Below are 18,093 nucleotides of genomic sequence, written 5' to 3'. Positions count from 1 at the left end.
ATCATCCCGTCCCCTCTCCCAGCCCCAAAGTTTGCTAACGTTATTAAGCAGCAGGGACGCTTTCATCTCATTATGGTAATGATCACACACATAAATACAGCAAGAGAATCCAATCTAATTAATTTCAATTTCCGTGGATTGGAGTCTGTGCTAACGCAGCTGTTTATTACCCAGCGCGAGGAAAGATGAGGATTAGCTGCCAAGGTGTTTAACGCAGGTCACAAATTCAAGCACGGGGTTGTTTTCCAAGCCCCAAAGACAGCAATTTCAGAGAAAACCTGGCTGATCCCATCCCAGGGGCACTGAGAGAGGCTGCCCCAGTGCTGCCTGGCTCCAGGCTGCACTGAGCACTCCCCTACTGGGGGCTAGTGTCCCCTCCAGGGATGGGACTGGTGCCATCCCACGTGGAACCGTGGGACCAGGCTGTGGCTGGGGGAGCCAGCTCCATCTCTGTTGGAGACCCCCCCATGTGTCATGGCCCTTCCATGTCCTGCTTGGAGGTCACAGTGTCCCTGGCTGCCACTGCATAGCCATGCCCCCACCATTAGCAGCCATGGCCCGCACCAGCCCCGTGGGGTGGCTGATGGGGCTGTTGGGGTCTGCACTGTGGGGGCTGCACTCTCCATGAGCCGCTGAGTGAAGACGTGAGGAGTTTCTCCAGGTGACTCCGTGCCACCATGCTGGCAATTAAAGGCTCATCAACAGTATGTTTCCAATGAGTGCCCAGCAGCATGCCGTTCTTCCTGGTGCCTGCTGCCATGGGATGGGGATGCTCGGTGCAGGGCTGGTGACACGGGGCTGGGGACCCCTCCCCAGTGCCCATCACGGGGCACTGAGCACCCGCCCCACTCTCCCCATGCAGGTTTGACAGTGAGCTCTCGCAGGCGCACGAGGAGGCGCAGCGGGAGAGGCTGCAGCGGGAGAAGCTGAGCCGCGAGAAGGACGTGCTGGTGGCCGAGGTCTTTGGCCTCAAACAGCTGCTGGAGGTGAGCAGACCCCAGTCCCTTCCCCAGACCCCAGTCAGTGGACACCCTCGGCTCATGGTGACCTCCTCTTTTGGCAGGACAAGGACTCAGACATTGCGGGGCTGATGCAGAAGGTGGAGGTGCTGGAGGCCGAGCTGCAGGACATCTCCTCCCAGGAGTCAAAGGACGAGGCATCCCTGGCCAAGGTGAAGAAGCAGCTGCGGGACCTGGAGGCGAAGGTCAAAGACCAAGAGGAGGAACTGGACGAGCAGGCTGGGACAATTCAGATGCTGGAGCAGGTATGGCAGTGTCATGGTTTAACCCCAGTCATCAACTAAGCACCACACAGCCACTTGCTCACACCCCCCCTGCCTCACGGTGGGATGGGGGAGAGAATCAGAAAAAAAAAGTAAAACCCACGGATTGAGATAAAGACAGTTTAATAGGACAGCAGAGGAAGAAAAAAAAAAAAAAAATAATAATATACAAAGCAAGTGATGCACAATGCAATTACTCACAACCCACTGACCGATGCCCAGCCCATCCCCAAGCAGCGATCGCTGCCCCCCAGCCAACTCCCCCCAGTTTCTATACTGAGCATGACGTCATATGGTATGGAATAGCCCTTTGGCCAGTCTGGGTCGGCTGTCCTGGCTGTGCTCCTTCTCAGCTTCTTGTGCACCTGGCAGAGTATGGGAAGCTGAAAAGTCCTTGACTAGTGTAAACGCTACTTAGCAACAACTAAAACATCAGTGTGTTGTCAACATGATTCTCATCCTAAATCCAAAACACAGCACTATAACAGCTACTAAGATGAGAATTAACTCTATCCCAGCTGAAACCAGGACAGGCAGGGAGGGGCAAGGTTTCTGGGTGGGGTGGTTTCGTGCAGGGCTGTTATTACCTGGGCCGGGCTTGCCTGGGAAGCGGAGGCAGTCACCCTGAGCCCGGCATCGAGCCAGGCACCGCTGCTGCCGACACGGCTCCTGGCCCTCTGTGCTATGGCCTGGCAGGTCACCATGGGGCGGGCAGCCCAGCCACCCTCAGACCAGGGGGTTTTCCGGGTGAGCAGTGCCTGAGGAGTGGCGGGGGGGGGGGGGCGGTTTCCCATGTCCCCTTCACTCTGACCGTGTTTCGCCCTGATTTTTCAGGCCAAGCTACGGCTGGAGATGGAGATGGAGCGGCTGCGGCAGACCCATGCCAAGGAGGTGGAGAGCCGTGATGAGGAGGTGGAAGAGATTCGGCAGTCGTGCCAAAAGAAGGTAGGGCTTGGCTGCAGCCCCTCTGCCCAGGCGGGGACAGGATGTGTCCCTGTGCCCCGGCCAGCTGCCAGGAGCTGCTGACCGGGCACCGTCATGCAGCAACCAGCTCCCACACGGCTGCGGCTCAGCTCCACTGGCCCAGCAGGTCTGACTGGTCCCTCTGCTGCCCTGGCCGGTGTGTGCTGGGCTTTGAGCTTCTGGTTGCACAAATACCCAGCCAGTGGGGTCAGCCAGCATCCCCACTATGTTGGCACACGTGATCAGGGGTGCCCGGCCCCTTCTTGCCACCCTGACTGGGCTGCCGTTGCTGTCCTCAGCTGAAGCAGATGGAGGTGCAGCTGGAGGAGGAGTACGAGGACAAGCAGAAGGTGCTGAGAGAGAAACGGGAGCTGGAGAGCAAGTTATCTGCTGTCAGCGAGCAGGTAGGGTGCAGGGCAGCCGGGCACATCCCTCGCTTCAGGGACCCCAAGGTGACCGTGGTGGAGTGGGTGCCCTGCCAGCACAGTACCCTGGCACAGTCCCCCCTGCTGCAGGCCAACCAGCGGGACTTCGAGACGGAGAAGCGCCTGCGCCGGGACCTGAAGAGGACGAAGGCACTGCTGGCTGACGCGCAGATCATGCTGGACCACCTGAAGAACAATGCGCCCAGCAAGAGGGAGATCGCCCAGCTCAAGAATCAGGTGTGCATCCAGACCCCCCCAAAACTGCAGCCCTTGAGGGACGCAGGGTGTTCCCATCCCCTGGCCAGGCACTGAGCCATGTCCCCACAGCTGGAGGAGTCAGAGTTCACCTGTGCAGCTGCTGTCAAGGCCCGCAAGTCAATGGAGGTGGAGATCGAAGACCTCCACCTGCAGATTGATGACCTCGCCAAGGCGAAGGCAGCGGTAAGCGTTTTTGGGATGCGAAGCACCATGATGGGGCCATGCCCCACCTGCACCCAAGGGGAGACCCCTACTGGCATGGCACATGCTGGCAGGGTGACCACTGCACTGTTTGGGGTGGTTTTGGAGGGTGGGTGCCCCACTCCTGGGGTGCAGCGGGAGACACAGGCGGCTCCCCCCAGCTGGAGGAGCAGCTGAGCCGGCTGCAACGGGAGAAGAACGAGGTGCAGAGTCGGCTGGAGGAGGACCAGGAGGACATGAACGAGCTGATGAAGAAGCACAAGGCGGCTGTGGCCCAGGTGAGAGGGGAACAGCAGCTGGGGCACTCATGACCCCCCCGCCCTGTAACGCCCCTCTCAGAGCTGGCGCAGTGGGGTCCCCACTGACAGCCCCGGTCTGTCCCACAGGCGTCCCGGGACCTGGCACAGATGAATGACCTCCAGGCACAGCTGGAGGAGGTCAGCAAGGAGAAGCAGGAGCTGCAGGAGAAGGTGGGGAGCACTGACATCGTGCATGGGCATGCATGGCAAGTGGAGCCAGGGGGCACCCAGAGACCTGCTGTCCACACTATGGGGGGGCCCCCTGCACCCTGGGGGTGCAGAGCAGTCCCACAGGGAGCTCTCTGTTGGGATGGGAGCAGCGTGGCCGGCAGCTCCGCTCCAGGGTGGTGTGGTAGGGGGTCAGGGAGGTGGTGCTTGAGGCTGAGGCTGTGCCTGCCGCCACAGCTGCAAGGCCTGCAGAGTCAGCTGGAGTTCCTGGAGCAGTCCATGGTGGACAAGTCACTGGTGAGCCGGCAAGAGGCCAAGATCCGTGAGCTGGAGACCAGACTGGAGTTTGAGCGGACACAAGTCAAGCGCCTGGAGGTAGGCGCCTGGGCAGTCTCTGCTACATCTGAGACTAGGATGCAATGGGACCATGATGCAAAGCTGCCCAGGGGGTCCACTGAGCACATCCCCAATATCCCCTCCCTGGGCCCCCCCCCACTGGAGCCCTCCCCTGCCAGCAGCCCAGCCTCGGCCCTGCAGGGAAAGCTCTCTGCAAGCGCTGATAACAATAATCCACCACCCAGCCCAGCAAAGTGCTGCTATTTCCCTGCATTGACTTAGGGAAATTATAGACTTTCCCAGCCCTGCTAAACGCAGCCTTCTTTATATTCTGCCTTTGCAGCTCTGCCAGGGGAGTGGAGCAGCTTAGCTCTCTTAATATTTTCCTAGCTGTTATTTCCCTTCCCCACTTGCTCTGCCAGGACCATAAATATGCAGCGGCTGGCTCAGTGGCTGGGAGAGAATGGGAGCTATTTTTTCCCTACGTTACATTCTGTAATTACTTCACACGCAGTTGAATCTATTTTTCCAATTCGACAAAGCCCCTGCGGGTTGTTCTGCCCCTTCCCTGGCCCTGGGGCAAGGGTTTCTCCTCCATCTCCTTGTGTAAATTCATGGGGATGGGATCCGTCCTCGCGTGAGCCCTTGGGTGTTGCTGCAGAGTGTGGGGTCCACGGGAGGATCTGGGGTGACCCTGCGCCCACTGGTCTGCAGAGCCTGGCCACGCGGCTGAAGGAGAACATGGAGAAGCTGACGGAGGAGCGGGATCAGCGTGCAGCCGCCGAGAACCGGGAAAAGGAGCAGAACAAGCGGCTGCAGCGGCAGCTCCGCGACGTCAAGGAGGAGATGGGCGAGCTGGCCAAGAAGGAGGCAGAGGCCAGCCGCAAGAAGCACGAGCTGGTGAGGCACCTGCGACGGTCAGGGCAGGGGGGTAGCAGGATTTCCCCGGGGTGCCTGGCTCACCCCGCTCCTTCCCCACAGGAGATGGACCTGGAGAGCCTGGAAGCCGCCAACCAGAGCCTGCAGTCGGACCTGAAGCTGGCCTTCAAGCGCATCGGGGACCTGCAGGCGGCCATCGAGGATGAGATGGAGAGTGATAGCAATGAGGACCTCATCAACAGGTGAGAGCGCCTGGGCCCGGCTCCTGTGCAGGGCACATCACTGGGGCTCACCGCTTCTCCTCGCCACTTATGAAATGCCACGGGGACCCCTTGGCTCTGCCTGGCCCTGTCAGGATGCCATCTGCCCATCCATGCATCATGCACATGTGCATTTGTCTGTGCACCTGTGCATCTGTCCATCCATGCATTGTGCACACGTGCATCGGTTGGTGTATCCATCCCTCCCTCCACCCGCAGCCCCTGTGCAGCTTCACCCGCTTGCAGAGGTGCCTGAAATGCAGCCAGGGTTGTGCTGGCTGGCTGGAAACAGCCTGGGGAGCCCCAGGAGCCCGGGCAGTGCAGGCTGGCAGGAGGTCTGGGATGCTGGGATCCAGCCTGGCCCAGGACGCTGGGATCTAGCCCACCTTGGGACGCTGGGATCCAGCCCAGCCCAGGACGCTGGGATCCAGACCGACCTGGGACGCTGGGATCCAGACGGACCTGGGATGCTGGGATCCAGCCCAGGATGCTGGGATTCAGCCGGGTGCAGCCCCACACCAGAGGTTCAGGGCAGCCACACCTCCCTCCCCTGACCCTTGCCCACCATTTAATTTGCCCCCCATTCGTTCCCTACCCACTTGGTCTTTTTTTTCCCTTTCATTTGATTTCCTTTTTGTTGTGTTTCTCCCCTCTCTGACCTCCCTGAACCCATCCCAGTTTGCAGGACATGGTGGCAAAGTATCAGAAAAGAAAGAGTAAACTGTGAGGAGCTCCTCTTTCCTTCCTCCCCTCCCCTAACCCCCACCTCACCCCCATGGGCCGGGGCCCCGCATGCTGCTGGCCTACCTCCGCATGCCCTAACAGCACCTGTGGCATGACACAGCACATAACCGCATCCCATGCGGGGGGACAAGGGATGAGCCCGTGGGCCGGGGTGGGGGGGTGATGCTCTACCACAGCTAATGATGAGTGTATCGGTGTGGAGCAGTGATGGAGCCCCGCTGCCATGCACAATTAATATCCCCCACTGCAGTCACACCCCCACGACCCAGGTCCTGCTTATACTAACGGCACGCTCGCCTGGACATTTCAATTGACGCAAAACGTCAATTGCGTTTGACGTGGAGTTTAATTCTGCTGGTTATAAAACCTTAGCTGCCCCAGAGTTTGTTTACGGGGCTCATTTGGGGTTTTTTTTGTTGTTGTTCTGTGGTTTTTTGTTGTTTTTTTTTTTCCAAGCTGAGTGTTGCCTGGATGTATTGCAGGGGAGGGAGATGCACGTGATGGAGTGTGGCTCATTGCTTTGAATTTAATGAGGAGGATTCATATACAGGGTCTATCCCAACCCGCCCCCCATGCTGTCTGCTGCCATCCCCAGGCAGGGAATAAGTCCAAAGCCGGGTGGATAAAACAGCCGTTTAAGATCATATGATATATCCCTTCCCTGGCAGTGGCTCAGTGGGAGCCCTCACCTCTCACTGGCCAGTGGCAGGGTGGGGAGAGAGGGGGCCGTGCCGCTTCGATTTCCTTATAGATCCCGCCGGTACTGCCATAACCCTAATGAAAGCAGTAAGCAGTTGGGTATTAAGGGAGATTTACGCAGGGATGCTTTTAACATGGAGGAATGGATTTTGCAATGCATACGGCACCTTCTTTCTAAAGGCAATCAATATGGTTATGAACGGCCGTTATAAATTAGATGGTTTAAGCCAGATAGGGCTTTTTTTTTACGCTTGGATGTAAATCAGGGGCTCTCCAGCACGGCAGGGCTCTAAATCTGCCCACTGTGCTCCTGCGCCCGTCTTGCTGGAGTCATTTCTGTTCTGCCTGCTAAACTCCTGTTTACCCAGGGCCATCAACATCGCTCTTCCTCGCTGTAATTTTGCACTTGACGGTGGCCTATAAAATGAATGGACTTATTTCCTTCCCAGCCCCAGAACTGGAAATCTCCTGTGTTTCTGGAGCTGTGCCCTGCCTGCTGCCCCTTGCTGCCCTGACGCCAGCCCTGCTGTCTTATCTTTCCAGCCCTGGAGCTGTGCAGTAGCAGGGGGGGACGTTAGGCAGAGGGTGCAGGAGCCTCTTGGCCAGGCAGGGGAGTGGTTTGGGGGTTTGGAGGGTGCGTGGCACAGCTGTGGTTTGGGGAGCCCCCAGCATGCAGGTTGAGCTGTATGCATGCAGGTTGTGCCCTGGGAGACAGTGCGGGACCACAGAATGAGGTTTCACCCATACCAGCATACACAAGCAGTGGGTGCTGGGGGGGTTCGGCGCCCGCCAGCACAATTTTGCCTCCCCAGCACCCAAAATCTCACCGCCCCATGCTCACCTCTTGCTTTTTCCCACCCCAACCCGCTCCTCTGGCAGTGACGGTGACTCGGACGTGGACTCAGAGCTGGAGGAGCGTGTGGACGGGGTGAAGTCCTGGCTCTCTAAGAACAAAGCGCTTTCGGATGATGGCAGCCTGAAGGGCAGCAGGTAGGTGCAGAGCTGGGCGCAGAGCTGGGGGCAGAGGACAGGGTGGGCTGTGCTGGGGGATGGCTGGGGTGTAGGGTGGGCACCCATGGGACGTGGCATTCTGGGTGCTGCGCTGCTGCCCGGTGGCCAGCCAGGGAAGGGTTAATCCTGGTGAGTGGCTCTGGTCTTCATTTGGGGACACATGCCTTCCACCTACAGCACCTGCGGCACAGGGACTTACCCTGGAGGTGCATGGGCATTTGTCAGCAGTGGTGAGCTCCAGCCCTGTGCATCATCCCCCTGCTTTGGGGCTGGATCCCCCCCTCCATCCTCCCCTCGTTTGCAGCTCCACTACATCCCTCCCCACACCTCTTGGCAAACACCGGCTGCCCACACAGCCCCGGCAGCGCTGGCAGAGGGGGAGGACATGCCTGGGTGCCCCCATGGTGCAGGGCCAACATGGGGCTGGGGCACACAGCCGCCCTCCCACTCCCCGGGGAAGGCACTCACCTGCTGAGCGCAGATTGCTTTTATCCAAACCCAATTTCCTAGCAGGGCTCTGGGTGTCCCGGGGGGCTCCCTGCCTCTGCCAAGCAGGGGGGAAAGATCTGAGCTGGTTTTTCTTAATTGGTTTCATTTATTCAGCGGTGCAGATGTAAAACATTTTGTTATTGGAGATAATTCCACCTTTGCTGAAGTCAGGAATCAAATGCAGTGGCTCCAGGTAGCCGACAATGAAATAAATTGAACACAACACTTTTAAGGGGAATCAAAGTGCTGGGCTAGAACAATTCCCCCATTTACATGACATGTTTCCATGATGCTATTTCTCGCTGACACAAATTACCAAGGCTGCCTCACTGGCACGCTGCCCCCACCTCACCCGCTCATCTCCATCTCTCTCTTGTCTCCCTGATGCATGCGTGGGGCCCTGGGGCTGCTGGCACAGGTCGGCCCCACCAGATGGTCCTGAGGGCGAGGAGCGGCCAGTGTCGGTGTTGAGCTGCCTCAGCTATAGGAAGCGGCCAGGCCTCAAGGACTCCATAGGTGGCCATGGGGACGAACAGACACTCTTCAGCGCTCTTGGCGAGCGACCGCCTTCCCCTGAGCATGCTGCCCATAGGGTGGCCCGGGGTGGCGAGGCTGAGGACCGGGCGGCCATCATCGCCCGTGCCTTTGCTGATGCCAGTGGCCGGGCTCGGCAAGGGTTGGGCAAGCGCTGGTCCCTCTCAGCTGCTGACGACGAGAAAGCCTCCATCGCCTCTGCCCCAGTGAGCCGGGCCTCCTCCGCCTCCTGGCGTGGGCTGGAGGACAGGGATGAGGGGGGGTGCTCGGTGCTGAGCTTTGCCCTCTCCAGCCCCGGGAGCTTGCGGAGCCGGCGCGGGGGGCCCGAGGGTCGCCCCGAGTCACGTCTCTCCCTGGCCCGCAGCCACCTGGAAGAGGCAGATGAGGGGTCCCGTGGGCAGCCCCCCCTGGGGCGCAGCTTTTCTGTGCCCCCCCGGCCCCGCAGTGCCGCCTCCGAGGGAGGGGGTCCCGGGGACGCCCACCCTGTGGGGCACCGCTCCTACCTCGACCCCGACCTGGAAGCTGCCATCCAGGAGGTGCTGAGTTACCGCCCACCACAGGCCAGGGGCTGCTCAAGCCCCGAGGCCGACTCAGGGGATGACAGCCAGAGCATGCGGAGTGCAGCCCCCCTGGGTCCTGTCGACTGCCCCCCCGGCAGCCTCCGCCGTTCCGCATCCGCCCATGACTTCTCCCGGCGTGCCTGCCAGCACCGCAGCAGCTCAGGCTCTTCCGAGGAAGAGAAGTGGAAGAAGAGTGCCAAGAAGCGAGCCAAGAAGGCCAAGAAGAAATCCAAGAAGAAGAAGCAGCAGCAGTCATCATCCAACTCAGGTTCCTCCTCCGATTCTTCCTCCTGCTCCACCAGCTCCTACCGCAGCACCTCCAGCATCAAGAAGGGCCCACAGGTGGCAGGGGGTGAGGAGCTGGGACGCCCTGGCCGGGGCAAAAAGGAGGAGAAGCAGTGGAAGAAGCAGGTCAACAGCCTGATGATGAAGTACCTGTACCGGCCTGAGAGCGACTGAGGCAGGAGGTGGGAGCGGTGTGTGCCATGCAGCATGAACTTCCCCGTGTGCCACTAACTGCTCACCCTAACCCTCGCCCGGCTCCAGGCATAGAGCCCACCTCCGCCAGGCAGACCTGCTTTTGGGGTGCTGCTGGGCATCCCCAACACATCTCTGGCCATGGGGAGCATCCTCGGCATGGCCATGATGGGACCAGCAGCTGCCTATGCTGCCAGGATGCAGCGTGTTTGGGATTAGCGGCTGTGGCACATGGGATACCAGGATGCGCTAATCCCTTCCCGGCTGCCCGACCACTGGCCAGGAAGTAGCTGAATTTATTCCTTCAGGAAAGATAAGGGTTTGCCAGGCGGCGGAGCATCCCCACTTGCCTCTGGCATTTCACCACCCTGGGGACAACAGTGGGTCCCGAAGGTGGCAGGGAAGAGCAGGGCGGGTACTAACACGCACCCACTGCAGTATGTGAGTGTGGGGGAGGCAGCATCTGTGAGGGGGGAGCCGGGGTGGGCGATTGGGGCTCGGAGGTGTGTTTCTCAGGGCAGCTGCATCCCGCTGCCCTGCGCCATGTAGGGTGGCTGTGACAGGGAATTAGGGTGTGAACAGGGCTTTGGGGCCCTGCACCCTGTTTAATGGCAGAGGAGAGGGTGCGCTGGGGCTTGCCAACAGCAATTCCGGAGCAGGTTCAATCCTTTCCAACAACTTGAATAGGAGAGGGGCTGGAGGAGGGGAAAAAAAGCCTTTTGGAAACATGGTCACAGTTAGGCTGCCTGCTGCCTGCCAGGCTGCCTGTCCCAGGTCCAGGGAAGGCATTATAGGGTGGCAGAGGGGGGAAGCACCCCCAGCACCCAGCCGTGGGCTCCAGTGCAATCAGGACCCTTGAGTGGTGACACTCGTGAGCACCAGCATTTGCATCCACAGCCACGTGCCTTTTTCTGAGCACATGGTGCCGGGTGCCTGTGGGGGCTGCAGCCGCTGGGCAGGCTCAGCTTGGCTCACTGCAGAGCAGGGGCTCAGCCCAGCGAGGAGTCAGTTGCGGTGGAGCATGCCCTAGATATCTCAGAAATAATAAAAAAGGTGGCCATCGAGGCTCCATCCAGCTGGCTGCCAGCGTGCTGGCTTGCCGCGGCTCCCGGTGCAGCCAGAGGGGAGGTGTGCCTGGCAGCAGAGCCCTGCTGCAGCACTGCATGTGCTGGGGCATTGGGGGGCCCCCCGTCCCTCCACTAACCCTGCTCTCTCCTGCACAGCCTCCCAGGCTCCCGGCACCCCTTCACCTACGACACATGGGACGAGGAGCAGGACACCGAGGAAAGCACGCGCCGCTCCTCCCACAGCTCCCCCAGCGCCAGCGAGGCAGAGAGCCGGGCCGCCGAGACCCCCGCCTAGCCCCCCCCTCCTTGCTCATTGTCCCAGAAACACTCAGCTCCTTTGCGGGGCCGCCCCGGGCAGCCAGTATTTCTTCTGCACCGGGGAAGGGTGGACATGCAGCAGCCCCCCAGCCCTAGCCACGGCGGGAGCAGCCCGGCCGGCTCGCTGGCTGCAGCCCCCATGCCGCCCCCACTCTCTCACACCCCCTTCTGTCCTCGGCGGCAGAGCTGGCATCTCTGGCACCCTGGGTTTATTCCTCAGTGCCTGCTGGCTCCTTATTTTATAAGTTAAACTCCCCCCACCCCTGGGCACCCCCGCATCCTTTTAAGCCCCTTTTAAGTTGAGCCAAAGACGTCTCTCACTGGCTGGGCCCTGAGGAGTAGCTGCCCTGCAGCTGGGAAGCAGATGTGGGGACAGGGTCCTGCATGCCCCTCAGGTTGTCATCACCCCCGGCCCCCTACCCCTGCCTGGTTGTTTTGCACTAGCCCAGCTGTGCGCGTGTGTCCCCCCTCCCTTACTTTCAGTGTGAAAATAAACATCATTTCTGGCTGGTGACACCAGCTGCCGCCTGCTCTGCATGCTGGGAGGGTCACCCCATTTTGGGGAATGTTTGCATGGTGGTGGGGGCTGGCAGGACAGATCCAGCCCCAGCAAGGATCCAGGGTTGCACGGAGAGGCCAAGCCTGGCACCTTCCCCAAGCCCACTGCACCCATGGGTGATGGGGAGCGGAGGGGGGAGACAGACCTCGTGGGTGCAGGCACTGAATCATTTATCAATCTTCATAAATATGCAGATGAGCAGTGGTGATGGGAGCCCTCTGCCTGCCGGCATTAATTATTTAACACGGAGGAGATGATGATGATGTGCATTGCTGGCTGCCTGCGCAGCATGCGGCTTGGCCTTGGCTCCAGCACCCGGCAGCCCGTGCCAGGTGCTGCCCCCTGCCCCTTTCCCCCCCCAACCCCAGGGACACCCCCAGGACTCCCTGCACCCCTGGGACCCCGGCAAATCAGGTCGTTTGATACCTTTCCCCACCATCTCTTGGAAACAAAATGGGCCAAGCTTGGCACTCGCTGCCATAAAGCCACACTGCGCTAATGCGCTTTCATTAAGTGGGAGCGATCTAATGATAATAAAATGGCACATTTAACATTAAAACATTTAACTTGACTCCTAAGCAAGTGTGTCTCTCTGCGCTGTTCCAGCTCCATCTTCATGAGGCTGACAAAGCTCCTTAATTTTTTTTCTGGGGAGCAGGCACTCGGCAGAGACAGCTTGGCACTGCACGGCATGGGGGATGACAGGATGCAGGAGTACAGGGATGCTGGGCTGTCAGGGTGCAGGGATATGGGGATGCAGGGGTGCTGGGATGTGGGAATGCAGGGATATGGGGGTGCAGGGGTGCTGGGATGTGGGCATGCAGGGTACCAGAACACTGGGATGTGGGGATGCAGGGACGGAGGGGTACCAGGATGCTGGGGTATGGGGATGCAGGGGTGCTGGGATGTGGGAATGCTAGGTTGTCAGGATGCAGGGTGCAGGGGTACGGGAGTGCTGGGGTGCACACATGGACAGCTGCTGGGACAGAGGGGTGCCAGGATGTTGGGTGCTGGGATGGTGGAGACATGAGGATACAGGGAGATGGGGACATGAGGAAGCAGGGATGCCAGCATGCTGGCATGTAAGGACATCAGGCTGCAGGGACAGAGCTGCGGGCCAGCACAATACAGTGCGGGCACAGCTGGGGCCCCACAGCTACAGCGCAGCCTGGAGCACGCTAGGGAAGCGGGTAATGGCAAAGGGGGCCATGCTGTGGGACGGCTCCTCGCCCAGGCTCAGCTCGCACAGCAGCTTCCCCACCACCGGCGCCAGCTTGAACCCATGGCCTGCAGGGAGGAGAGGGTGGCTGGGTACCGAGCACAGCCATCCCCATGACCCTGGCCAACTCTGGTGTGCTGGGGGCGGGGGGGGGGGGGGGGGGGTTGGGTGTCTTCACCTACCTGAGAAGCCAGCCCCAATGACGATGTTGCTGAATTTGGGGTGCCGGTCCAGGATGAAGTCTTCATCCGGGGTGTTCTGGGGGAGCCATGGTGTGAGCGTGTGGGGCCAGGGGGTCCTCTCGGGGCAGGGGGAAGGGATGGCAAGGTCCACCTTGGAGTGGGGGAGGGGCTGGGACCCCAAACGCCTGGGTCCTGCTCCTGGAGGGGGTCTCACCGTGTAGAGGCAGGTCTCCACCACGGCTGGCCAGGGATCCAGCCCGGGCAGGTAGTTGCTGATGAAGCTGCTCAGGAGGGCGATGTCAGGGCGGGGGGCACCTAGGGAGGTCTGGTCCCGCTCCTCAGGATCAGCAAGGCTGCCATGGTGGTAGCACACCTGGGGGGCAGCCACTCAGGGGGGGGCCGGCTGCAGGGTGCCCCCCGCTGCCACCGTGCCCCACTCACCTTGACCAGCCCTGGGTACTCGAGGGCAGGCAGCCCGTAGATGCCGTGAGGGGCTCGGCTCAGCCCCAGGGCCATGAAGCAGGGACTGGCTCTACTGGGGCTGGGTCTCCCCAGCTCTTTCTCCCTCCAGTAGCAGACATTGATGCGCAGGGTCTGGGGTCACTGCATTAGCCCTGGCCATGGCCGGGCTGCCCCGCAGTGCCACCAACCCTTACCTTCAGTGGCAGGCAGAGACCCAGTTGTGCCACGAGAGCACCAGTCCAGGCTCCGGCTGTGATGATGAGCCGGGGGGCTCGGTAAACCCCAGCAGTGGTGGTGACGGTGAGGACAGCCCCGGGTTCAATGCGCAGCACCTTCTCCCCATCCCGCAGGGTGCCCCCGTGCCGGCAAAAGACATCCTGGGTGGGGATGGTGATGGGAGGCAGCTGCGGGGACGGAGACACCCATCCCATCCCCTCGGCAGCACCCACCTGCACCGCCCGCAGCGCCCGGTCAGCGAAGAGCACCCCGCCGGTGCCATCCCACACGGCCACCTCACCGGCATGGAGCCGGAGGCCGGGGAAATGCTGGGCCAGCACCGTGGCGTCGAGGACCTGGTTGGCACCCAGGCTGCGCCGGCAACCCTCCAGCTCCGGGTTGCCCACTGGCCCCAGCACCACCAGCCCTGTCCACCTGTGCCCCGGCAGCCACATCAGCTCTTCTCTCACCCCCTCCCCGCACAAACCACCCCTTGCTTTGCCCCTGGGGGAAACTGAGGTGTGGCGGCATCGGTGGTGCTCGGGATGAGCTGCACCCTGGTGGGATGCCGGGCAAGGGTGCATGGGGTGATGCACGGGGAGTGTCTGGATACCGGCATCGCACTCACCCCCTCAAATACAGCAAGCACCATCAGCCCTGACCCTGGCAGCAGGGTATCATTTAGATGCTCATTTCCTTAATGGTGCTTTCTTTACAGAGCTCCATAAATTACCCAGAGCCAGTGACTGCCTCCCCCGCTACATGGGACCAGGGTGACCTCATCCTGCCCAGCACTGCACCCTGATGGAGCAGCAGCTGCAGCCCCCAGCCCAGCCCCGCAGAGAGGGGACGGTGCCCGGCAGGGGCTGCGTCCTCTTCCCCGTCACCTGTAGAGGCTGGTGCCAGCCTCAGCCTCCAGCCGCTTCCAGAGGCGGAAGCTGTCAGGCATCATGCAGGTGTAGGGCGCCCGGGGATAGGCACTGCGGATGATGCGGCTCTGCCCGTGAGAACTGCCCCGCGAGTGGGGCAGGAGGAACTGCAGGGCAGAGGGGACGTGGGGGCGACCGCAGCCACCCCCACCCCCCAGCCCCACCAGCCCGATGTGCACCGGCACTGTGCCACAGTGAGCACCTGGGGATGCAGCCTGCCCTGCCAACCATAGCACTGGGAAATGGCAGGACATGGGGGTTCTGGCACTGGGGACATGGGGGTGCTGGCACCGCGGACCAGGGGTGCCAGCAGTGGCTCAGCACCATGCCGTGGCAGAGGGCAGCCAGGTCTGCGGGCAGCCAGGTCTGCGGGCAGCCATGTCTGCAGGCACCCACTCCAGCATGTTGGGGCTGGGGACATGGTGGGACAGGGACAGGGCAGGGCTGGGGCCATCGGTACCTGCTCCAGCAGGAGGGTGTCCCTGTGGCGCTGGGCCAGGTGGTATGCGGCGAAGGAGCCCTGGATGCCAGCTCCAATGACGATGGCATCGTAGGTGGCCTGGTGGGGCTGGCTCGGGGCAGCCATGTCTGTCCTCGTCCCTGTCCCGCAGCAGCTGGAAGCCGAGCCAGGGGGAGGGACAGGACAGAGTCCAGCTGAGCAGAGTGGGTGGCAGAGCCTTGGCCACCCTCCAGCCCCTATGGGGACAGCAGGGGCATGTGAGGGCCAAATCCTTCCCACTCCTCGGGGCTGGCCAGGCAGGAGCACCTCCATTCCCCCACCAACGCTGGTGCACAGTCCTGGTGGGGAAGGCAGCTTGTACAGTGGCAGGGGCCGGTGGGGAAAATGTCACCAGCAGGCAGGGGCAGACAGGGGAAATGCTGCCGGCTGACAGGGGCTGGTAGGGGAAATGCTGCTAGCATTTCCCTCTGGCAGAATTTATTACAGCCATAAACTATTTTGTTGCCATCTTTTGTTGTTGCTGTTGTTTTTTTTTTAACAGGAGATAGGCATGATTTAGGGCTCGCTGGAGCAGCCAAAATGCAATGCAGAGCCCCATGTCCCACTGGCTGCAACGGATTTTGCAAGCCTGCAAAAATTTGGGATGTGATTTGGGCTTTGGGGACACTCAACAATGCATCGGTGGGGGGATAACATGGGCAGGGGCTGCTGGCTTTTCCCCACCACTGCCACCGCCCTGTGCTGCCTGACAGCTAATTAGGGGAATTAATTTACTCTGGCTTTCATGGTGTAAAAGGCATTATTTACTGGTTAATTGTTGTTATTACGAAATGTTAAATATCATTATTTATTTTGCCGCTCGCCTCCAGTGATGGATGAAGCATCAGGGAGTGCAGGAGGCCCACACTGGGCTGGGGAGAGGTTTCCAGCCCCCACAACCATGGTGCCCAGCCAGACCATGGGGACACCCTGGCACCATACAAAAGCAGAACTGGCAGCTAACAGTGATGGGAAGGTGACAGGAGGCAGATGGGGAGCGCAGGCAAAGGCCGGGCTCCCCCCCAGGCCTCTCATCCATGCTGCTGCCCAGGACCACTAATGCGACGAGTGCATGCTGGTCTCAGTGTCACCTTGATGCCTAGGGCTCTGCATTGTGCAGTGCCCCATTAAATCAGCACATCCTCCCTCGCCTTTGATGTTACAAATAATTCACCAATTTCCCCGGATTTCAGCTTGCTTTTTTTGCTTTGAACAGCCCCGCTACCTGCCCTTCCTTTTTTGCTGGGAAGATGAAGAATAATTAATTATCCATGAAACGTTAAATGGCAAAAATGAACTCCTCTCCCACTAACGGCATGTTAATAGATCGGGCTGGAAAAGCCTCGCTCATGCCACTAGGAAGCTGGGGAGACCATCGGAGGGGTGTGGGGACGGTCACCCAGGCTGGAGGGGACGGCCGTGCCCCGGTGGATGGGGTATGGCCATCTCCTCCAGTGCTGGTGACTGTCCCCAGGGCTCTGCAGGACCCCTCAAGCCATCGCTTTCATTGCGCAGATGACTCCAACCAGAGCTGCTCCCAGGTATCAGGGAGGTCTGCATCCCCAGACCCCAAAAAGCAGCTGCATGGGCTCATCTTGCTTTGGGTGAGTTTTTGGGGTCCCCCTCCCAGCCCTGTGCCCCTTCTCTGGCACCCCTGCCGTCATCCTCTTGACCTGGGTTTAAATGAACCAGGGGCAACGCTTGTGGCAGGAAGAAAACCATTTCCTAAAGCAGCCGGCATGGGTCAGGAGAGCTGCACTGAGAGGACAGTAAAAATGAAATATTCGCTGTGCGGGCTGGGTGGATGGATGGGAAAGCTTGGAGCTGGCACCAGCACGGGAGGAGAAGGTGGAGAAGGTTTGGGGAACAGCCTGGTGCAGGCTGTGGGAGCTGCCCCAGCTCAGAGACATGTAGGGCTGGAGAAACTGGGAATGAGGAGCTTGGGCCGAGGCCAGGCAGGGCTCAGCAGCAGCTTGCTGCCTGCTGAGCTCTGCACTCACTGCACTCACTGCACCCATTGCACTCACTGCACCCACTGCACCCACTGCACCCGCTGCACACTGGGATGGTGGCTGAAGTTCCCTGAAAGCCCATCATCATCCGTGCCAGTGCTGCCTGCTGGCCTGTGCCAGCCTCATCCTGCAGCAAGTGCAAGCCAGCACCTAAAAAAGAATTAGGGAGCAACATCGCTCCCCAGGGAGCCAAGGCCATGTGGCTGCAGGGAGCAGCGTGTCCCCCTCCACCCAGCTGCGGCATGCCAGCTCCGGCTGCACTCGCCCCCATTTACCTCCCCGGCCCTCACCATCCCCAACGCTTTGAAGGCATCTGCAGAGGGCATGTTTGCTTTGTGTCAAAACCAACAACCACCAAAGGCAACCCCTCATTAGCAGTCCAGGTACATGCCTGGGGATGCGTCAGGTGGATTAAAATTATTTGAATATCATAATATTAGAAACTCCAATTTGGCCTCAAAATGCCGTTCTTCCAAGCCCTACCAGGGCTTTGGTGCATTAAACATTGATGGAGCTACCGGCGGATCAAAGTTTCGGGTTTAAGGCTGAAAGTGCTTTGCAGGAGCGCCAGTTGCCCCCCCGCCCGCTCCACAGTCCTCCCGGGACAAGAAGAACCACGGCATTGTTGCCTGCCCCGCTCCCACTGCAGCTGTGGGGCTGGCGGTGCACAGCCCTCGCCGTGGGGCTGGCTGCTGCTCTTTCCTCCCCATGCCAAGCCGTGCAGCACATGGTTTGCCATTCTCCATGGCAGAAGCAGGGCCTGGGATTAAAATTAAAAACCCACCCGGTGATGGTTGCGTGGGCCATGTTTGCAGCCAGGGCTGGCCGAGCTGCAGGGGATCTGTGCCGCGCACAGCATCAGCATGGAGAGGCAAAGCCATCTGGGCTTTCACAGAGACGGGGAGGGGGTTATTAGACAAAGAGCTGGTTTTTTTTTATTTTTAACACACACGAGAGCCGTCCAACAGCCAGCACAGAGCCTCTCAGTGCTGGTGCCAACACCATCTGCCTGCTGCAGGGCTGGCTGCCCCCTGCCGCCTGGCCC

General features: G+C 60.3%; 2 protein-coding genes across 7 annotated transcripts in view; one reads left to right on the top strand and one right to left on the bottom strand.

Moving 5' to 3' along the window:
- The window catches only part of MYO18A (myosin XVIIIA), a 33,312-nt gene extending 22,367 nt beyond the window's left edge, over positions 1 to 10,945 (top strand). For 3 of the 5 annotated variants that reach the window (XM_087752105.1, XM_087752104.1, XM_087752103.1), the window contains 15 exons: positions 863 to 986; positions 1,064 to 1,264; positions 2,117 to 2,227; positions 2,545 to 2,649; positions 2,761 to 2,907; positions 2,998 to 3,111; positions 3,291 to 3,407; positions 3,516 to 3,599; positions 3,834 to 3,971; positions 4,647 to 4,832; positions 4,914 to 5,053; positions 5,750 to 5,794; positions 7,394 to 7,504; positions 8,433 to 9,575; positions 10,809 to 10,945. In XM_087752105.1, the coding sequence (XP_087608231.1) occupies positions 863 to 986; positions 1,064 to 1,264; positions 2,117 to 2,227; positions 2,545 to 2,649; positions 2,761 to 2,907; positions 2,998 to 3,111; positions 3,291 to 3,407; positions 3,516 to 3,599; positions 3,834 to 3,971; positions 4,647 to 4,832; positions 4,914 to 5,053; positions 5,750 to 5,794; positions 7,394 to 7,504; positions 8,433 to 9,567 (2,758 nt within the window). In that variant the 3' untranslated portion in view covers positions 9,568 to 9,575; positions 10,809 to 10,945. The remainder of the gene's footprint in view (positions 1 to 862; positions 987 to 1,063; positions 1,265 to 2,116; positions 2,228 to 2,544; positions 2,650 to 2,760; positions 2,908 to 2,997; positions 3,112 to 3,290; positions 3,408 to 3,515; positions 3,600 to 3,833; positions 3,972 to 4,646; positions 4,833 to 4,913; positions 5,054 to 5,749; positions 5,795 to 7,393; positions 7,505 to 8,432; positions 9,576 to 10,808) is intronic. The other 2 variants (XM_087752107.1, XM_087752106.1) reach the window with 1 other exon arrangement.
- A 687-nt stretch (positions 10,946 to 11,632) lies between these two features.
- On the bottom strand, positions 11,633 to 15,130 carry PIPOX (pipecolic acid and sarcosine oxidase). 2 transcript variants are annotated; one of them, XM_087752113.1, is made up of 8 exons: positions 14,998 to 15,130; positions 14,496 to 14,644; positions 13,842 to 14,043; positions 13,587 to 13,769; positions 13,372 to 13,524; positions 13,145 to 13,303; positions 12,931 to 13,006; positions 11,633 to 12,816 (listed from the first exon to the last, which is right to left on the bottom strand). In XM_087752113.1, the coding sequence occupies exons 1-8, from the start codon at positions 15,121 to 15,123 to the stop codon at positions 12,686 to 12,688; spliced, it is 1,179 nt and encodes a 392-aa protein (XP_087608239.1). In that variant the 5' UTR covers positions 15,124 to 15,130; the 3' UTR covers positions 11,633 to 12,685. The 2 variants fall into 2 exon arrangements, with proteins under 2 accessions (XP_087608239.1, XP_087608240.1); XM_087752114.1 differs by lacking the exon at positions 13,372 to 13,524.
- Between the last annotated feature and the right edge of the window lie 2,963 nt (positions 15,131 to 18,093).

This window comes from Nipponia nippon, unplaced genomic scaffold (genome assembly GCF_047370975.1).
Source record: "Nipponia nippon isolate SJK-2023a ecotype South Korea unplaced genomic scaffold, ASM4737097v1 scaffold_15, whole genome shotgun sequence".
Classification (NCBI taxonomy): Eukaryota; Metazoa; Chordata; class Aves; order Pelecaniformes; family Threskiornithidae; genus Nipponia; species Nipponia nippon.
The sequence above is the reverse complement of the archived record's forward strand: the minus strand, read 5'-3'. Positions and strand labels throughout refer to the sequence as shown.